Source organism: Oryctolagus cuniculus, chromosome 11 (assembly GCF_051225735.1).
Source record: "Oryctolagus cuniculus isolate XC-2025 breed Fujian yellow rabbit chromosome 11, ASM5122573v1, whole genome shotgun sequence".
Classification (NCBI taxonomy): Eukaryota; Metazoa; Chordata; class Mammalia; order Lagomorpha; family Leporidae; genus Oryctolagus; species Oryctolagus cuniculus.
The window spans coordinates 85,006,451-85,013,585 of NC_142877.1; the positions used below are offsets into that span (position 1 = coordinate 85,006,451).

Sequence of the window (7,135 nt, forward strand, 5' to 3'; positions counted from 1 at the left end):
CTCCCTGGCCACAGCAGAGAGCTGGCCTGGAAGAGGGGCAACCTGGACAGAATCCGGCGCCCCGACCAGGACTAGAACCTGGTGTGCTGGTGCCGCAAGGCGGAGGATTAGCCTAGTGAGCCGCGGCGCCGGCCCTCTTTCCCCCATTTTGATTTAGTTTGCTTTCTTCCTCCTATTTCTTTTTTGGCCCATTGTGTCTTTTGCAGTTTTTTTCATTTTTGGCCTCCCCCATCTTTAGCTAGACATTGCGGCTAGATTTCTGAGTGTTAGTGTAGCTATTTAGTGTTTGTTTTTTGGAGTTCTTCTGGTTTTTGTTTTCTGTTTTGGTTAGATAGGACTTAGTCTTGCCACTGTGTTTGATTAGTGTAGTTAGTACAGGTAGTGTGGTGCCATAGTCAGATCAGCAGGTAGTTCCCTTGTTTTCCCTTTATTTTCTTAGTTATTGTAGTTAGGGTAGCTCCTTAGTTAGTGTGTATGGACAGGAATATTAGAGTAGTGCAGAGTGTAGTTAGGGACACCTGCATGAAAGGCCGTGAGGATCTGGATGCCATCGCCAGGCATCAGCTTGGTCTCCAGTTGCTGTCGGTCCCGGGCCGGGACAGCTTCGGCATGGTGGTGCTGGCCCGCCAGGCGTCCAGCCAGCGGCAGGTGGCCGTGAAGATATTCCTTGAAGACTCCAGCGACCCCTTCAGCACCAGGCGAGTGATGCAAGAGGCCAGCATCATGCAGCTCCTGAGGCACCCGAATATCGTGGAGCTGCTGGAGGTGGGTCGCGTCGGCTGTTACCACTGCCTGGTGATGGAGTTGGTGGACGGGGGAGACTTCTACCAGCACGTGATGGGCCAGGGCGGCCTGCCAGAGCCCGAGGCCATGCTCATGTTTGACCAAGTCCTGGCGGCTGTGGGCCACTGCCATGCGCAGCGGGTGGCACACAGGGGCCTCCAGCTGGGGAACCTGCGGCTGGACTCTCAGTTCAACGTGAAGCTCGTAGACTTTGGGCTCAGCAGCTATCTGCCCGTGGATGTGCTGGTGCCGGGCTTCCGCGGGACCCCGGAGTACAGTGCCCGGGAGTTGTTCCAACAGGAGCCCTACGACCCCTTTCCCTCCGACATGTGGAGCCTGGGGGTCATCCTCTTGGCCAAGCTGGAGGGGGCCATGCCCTTCAGCGGGAAGGACTTGGTGGAGCTGTGTGAGTGCATGGGGGTGGGGGGGCGGCTACGAGCTCCCGTGTGGGGCCAGTCCAGCCGTGGAGGAGCTCCTGAGCTCACTCCTCAGCATGGACCCGTGCGACAGACCACAGCGGAAATCGCCCTCCAGCAATGGTGGTTTGACCCTCTTATAGAAGGAGCTGAGGGAGAGGAGGTGACCCTGGGGTAGCCCCTGGAGGTTCCCGAGGGCCCAGAGGCCCAGGAGTACCTGGCGGGCCTGGGTCTGCTTCCAGATGCTGGAGCCTCGGGGCCATCTGGCCCTGGGGGATCCAGCTGGATGTCCCTGCTGCCGGACTCCCGGAGCCTGGAGCAGGGACACAGGGAGCCCACAACAGAGCCCGAGTCCGGGTCCGGGGCGGAGTCGGATTCAGAGGCAAAGCTGGAGTCCGAGTCGGAGCTGGAGTCTGTGTCGCAGCTGGGCAGCTGGAGTCGGAGTTGGAGTCGGAGTCGCTACCCCAGCCTGAGCTGGATCCTGCCGCTGCTGCCCCTGTGGTTGACTTTTCCCTCCCTGGACAGCTGCAGGAGAGGAGCCCTGGTGCCAGCCCAGCCCCCGAGCCTGTCCCTGTAGCCACCCCCTCCACCCCCAGCCCCAGGAGCAGTCCGCACCTGGTGGTGCCAGAGGTCCCAGCAGCTGAGCTTGAGGAGGCTGGGCCGTCAGCATTGGCCTCTGTCCCCAGCAAGGGCCGGCAGGGGCTGGGCAGGAGGACTGGCAGCAGGATCATGAGAGTCCTCCTGCGTGCCTGCTGCCTGCCGGCCCCAGCCAGAGGCCCTGGTCCCCGCAGCTGAAAGGTGGCCCCCAGGTAGCCTGCCTCAGTGTGCAAGCCGAGCTGCCTGAGGGCTCTCATTTGCTTGAGATTTTGCTGTGCTTCTCATCAATAGAAATTTTAACTGAAAAAAAAAAAAAAGAAAAGAAAAACAATTGTTATTCGAAGCTCTTCATTAGAAAAAGCCTATACATGGTCCAATGGCAGGTGACTGAAAACCAATGTGGTTTTGCATAAATAAAAGGAAGGAATGAAAAGGGAAGAAAGGGAGCAAGAGAGATAAGAAAACTAAGGCCCACTACGTGTTGCAGGAGTAAGTGTGACCTGGAACTGATGTATTAGTAAGGGTTCTCAAAATATATAAATATGAAAATCACTACAGATGCAGTGGTTTATTATGAGGGACTGGCTTCCACAATCTGCCTTCTGCAAGCTGAAAGACAGGAAAGCCTGCTATAATTTAGTCCAGGCCTGCAGATTTAAGGCTGGACAGAGGGAAAGTTTGGAGGCTTGCTATTCAAAGTATTGAGCCAAGTCTGAAGGAACGAGAGCCAGCAACTCCTGTGTTTGAGGGTAGACAATGGATGTCTCAGCTCAGCTTTTGGTCCTTCAGCAGGTAAGATATTGTGGGTTCACACTGGTGAGTTTGATCCTCCTTACACAGTCTTAGATTGAAATGCTAATCTCTCTTGAAACACCCTTTGACACAACCAAAAATATTTCATACATTTTCCATGCATCCCTTGGCCCAGTCAAATTGATACATAAAATTAGCCACCACAAATGAATTCAGATGTTCAAATATTACCATATATTTCTCTACTTCACCCCACCCACCCACCTCTCTTTATCTAACTGCTGTTGCTATCTGTCTACTACATATCTATTTACTAACAGATTCTTAGCTCTCCATACTGACTCTACTTGCAAGCTGCACACTGGTAGCACAATGCCTACTTTATCTTTAAAGTCTGAATCTCAGTTTCAGAAAATGAAGTCCAGGGGGCAGGCATTGTGGCGTAACAGGTAAAGCCATCACCTGCAAAACTGGCATACCATAAAGGCCATGTTCAAGTCCCAGCTGCTCCAGTTCTGATCCAGCTCCCTGCTACTGTGCCTAGGAAAGCAGAAGAAGCTGGTCAAGTCCTTGGGTCTCTACATCCACATGGAAGACCTGGAAGAAGCTCCTGAGTCCTGGCTTCGGCCTGGCCCAGCCGTGGCCATTGTAGACATTTCAGGAGTGAACCAGAGGATGGAAGACCTCTTCTCTGTCTCTTAACTCTGCCTTTCAAATAAATAAATGAATAAAATCTTTGGAGACACAAACAGCTTAAACAAAAGAAAATATAGTCCAGAAATAAAATGAATTCATGGGAGATGGATTGATCTATCCTAGATCATACGTCTAAACTTGCAACTATAACATGAGGGATGGGGTATTCTGATGCGACAGGATCAGCATCATGCATCCCTATTACCAAACTTAACAGAGAAGTAACAGTGAAGCAAACACGGCCAATACATGAAAAACATGTAACATTACCATTTACGCAGCATCAGATACACTTAATATAAAACTTCAAGGATTAAATGAAAGAACAAGCCCAGCACATGAGTGCTATTTTTGCTCCACTTTTAAAGGTGACTAAGTCAAGGGCCAGAGAGGGGCAAAGCCAAGACACAGTTTAGGTCACCTGACCGTCTTTCTAGCACTGCCATTTAGTAATCATGGCAGACAAACTAAAATGCATATTTTACAAGCTTCCTACAAACTACTTTGTCACAAAAGAATAAGATTTCTACAAAGTCTCTAGATCTTAGAGCTCCTCTTTTTTATCAGCTATTTTATTCTTTCTAAGTAATTACATATATTAGCTTCACTTTTTTCCATCAGAGAAAATGCTTTCTATTACTCTCTTAATGTTAACAAGAACAAGAACAAAAACAAAACAAAACCATGACAAAAAATACACAGAAAAAACACAAAAATAAATATAAAAATAATTTTTTTAAAAAAGATCTTGCAACACATTCCTATTGAATTAGCACAACCTATACCCCAAGATGTGTTAACCCTATAAAGAAGCTCAGCTGGAGAACACAGACTCCTTTGGATTCCCATCAGACATGAATCAGAAGGTGTTGATGATATTTTTGAAAATCATTTTGAAAGAAGCCACTTTATTTGATACCAAATCCATATACTGGGTGACTGTTTTATTTTCTTCTTCCTTAACTCTTACTAAGCAGAGAATGAGCATGTATCTTTGAGATTATAACTGAAACTGGCAGTCTAGGAACATGTTTCTCCTTCAGAAAAGGAAAAAAAAAAACAGCAAAGTGAATAGAAGTTTATCAGCATCTTGTCCTGTTTGATATAAAAAAAAAAGTAGGGGGACAAGGAGAACAAAGAAAATGAAACCTTTACATTTTGTGTGTATGAGTCTAGTATTACATGACCACCATAGGCATAACAATAGCCTCTTTTAGAGTACCTTTCTTTCACTAAAAATCACATAGTAATTGTGGATGAATAAAATATAAAAATCCGGTTTTGTTTTAGAAATATCGATATGCTATATATAAATACAAATTATTTATATGTAAATGTGAAAGTATTTATTTTTATAAAATATTTAAACATGTTATATGCATATTTATGGTTTATATGTATGGATAACATCTAAAAATAAATATAATGAGCAATATAATAGTGTGGATATGTATATAACACATTGATAAACTTTTTTAATGCTTATCAAGTACTCTGGATTATATTTTAAAATGGTTATATGCCTAAATTCAATTACTTTTCACAAGAATTTTATGAACTATGCAATTTTATTGTACATATATATATATTAAGCCATTGTCTATATTCACATAGCTGATATGGAATGTCATCAGAATTTGAACACTCACAAGATATATAACAGATAGGTTCAAGATTAGCTAAAAATGGCAACGAAAAAGTGGGAAAAATTGGTTTAAATAACCTATCCACCATAAAAATTTATTTTTAAAACACCAAAAGAAATACATTGCACAAATTGAGACAGAGAAGAAACATTTTATGTACATTTTTAAAAATCAGCCACAAATGTCACCTTATAAATTAATGGAAAACTGCAAATATGATAATATTAAGTATTATTTTTTAAGTGACACATAAAATTTTACATATTTATGAGTACACTGTGATGTTTCAGGACATGCAAAAATTGTGTAGTGTGCAATCAGGATAAATAGATCTCAGACATTTATCATTTCATTAGGGGAGAAACATTCAAGATTCTTTCTTCTAGCTTTCTTCTACTGACACATTTTTAAAAGCTTTGATTTTAAATATGTCCTTTTGAATCGATTTTCCTAATTTCCTGTCAACCTACTGCAGTGCTGTACTTAGAGACATCTTAGTGCTGTCATAAGTGAATGCCTCGTCCATTCTGCACAACTGCAAGTGGTGAATATTAAATCCATAGAAATATTATACTGCTAAATATCACAGCTTCTATTTTTAGCACATAAACAGATTCCTTATGCATATTGCTAAACTAAACACAACTCTCTTATCATTTGCTATTCTTATATAAAGAATATATTTTAAACTGAGTTCTTTTCCCCCAGTGTATAAAAATATTATGTTAATTATTTGAAATGCTCTTCTTCAATGGAATTTTCTACTTCAAATACACACACAGCACATAGACACACAAATACACTTATCATTGAGATAATTTATAATGTTGAAAATCTATTTAGCATTTATAATACAAGGAAAGACTAACAAGTCAACAGAATACATCATCCATGAAAATCTTGAAAATAGTGACTACATGGACAGCTCTCAAATACTTATACTAAGAGTGGAATACAAGGTTAAGTTACATATGCTGGACAAATTTTGAGGTTTAAAAATCTGTAGCTACTACCTTTGATATTATGATATACAGTTAAAATCTGAATTCATATCTACTATTTATCATGTAATGTGTAAAGATGGTATGAAAATCAAAGAAATTTACATTTAAAGAAAATATATATTGTTATATTGTTTTTAAACTGAAAATTGACATTTTTGTTACCATAAAAAGTGTACCAGCTAGAACGAATTTTAGCTGTTTATCAAAGAAACTTCAAAATAAAAGTGGCTTCTGAACAGACACAAAAATTATTAACCATACAAAATTGATAAATTTGGCATAATTTAAAAATTTCTCCTCATGGGACTGGCACTGTGGCATACTAGGTTAATCCTCCGCCTGTGGCACTGGCATCCCATATGGGCACTGGTTCTAGTCCCGGTTGCTCCTCTTCCAGTCCAGCTCTCCGCTGTAGCCTGGGAAGGCAGTGGAGGATGGCCCAGGTGCTTGGGCCCCTGCACCCACATGGGAGATGAGGAGGAGGCAGCTGGCTCCTGACTTTGGATTAGCGCAGCTCCGGCCGTTGCGGCCATTTGGAGAGTTAACCAATGGAAGGAAGACCTTTCTCTCTCTCTCTCTTTCTCTCTCTCTCTCTCTCACTATCTGTAACTCTACCTGTCAAATTAAAAAAAAAATATCCTCATGAAAATTCACAATTAAATAAACAGATGAGCTACAGACTGGGAGAAAATGTTTACAACGCATGCATCAAAATTAGATTGTTTATTTTTAAACAAACATTATTAAGGGCAAATTTCTAATTTTTAAAATGGACAAAGAAATGGAGGGTCCAACACTGTGATGTGGTAGGTCAATACTCCGCCTGTGGCACCCCCATCCCATATGAATGCCATTCTAGTCCTGGCTGCTCCACTTCTGATCCAGCTCTCTGCTATGGCCTGGGAAGGCAGCAGAAGATGGCCCAAATGCTGCGCCGATCTGAAGCCAGGAGCCAAGAGCTTCTTCCGGGTCTACCACGCAGGTGCAGGGGCCCAAGGACTTGGGCTATCTTCTACTGCTTTCCCAGGCCATAGCAGAGAGCTGGATCAGAAGAGGAGCAGACGGGTCTCAAATTGGCGCCCATATGGGATGCTGGCACTGCAGGCTGTGTCGTTAACCCGCTGTGCCACAGCGCCAGCCCCACATACATACTCTTCTTAAATGAGTGAATATATGTAGAGCTGAATAATGGACTCACTACTATAGTGACAACTGTAGTCATTATACATCATTAGCCAAA

The 7,135-nt window shown here is 43.3% G+C and overlaps 1 protein-coding gene across 1 annotated transcript; it reads left to right on the forward strand.

Moving 5' to 3' along the window:
• The first annotated feature begins 522 nt into the window (after positions 1 to 522).
• On the forward strand, positions 523 to 1,377 carry LOC149123555 (MAP/microtubule affinity-regulating kinase 3-like). Its single transcript, XM_089309070.1, has one exon. The coding sequence runs from the start codon at positions 523 to 525 to the stop codon at positions 1,375 to 1,377; it is 855 nt and encodes a 284-aa protein (XP_089165196.1).
• The last annotated feature ends 5,758 nt before the right edge of the window (positions 1,378 to 7,135 follow it).

Coding starts and splice junctions, on each gene's coding strand:
- LOC149123555 (XM_089309070.1), top strand. CDS start 523: ATGAAAGGCCGTGAGGATCTGGATGCCATCGCCAGGCATCAGCTTGGT.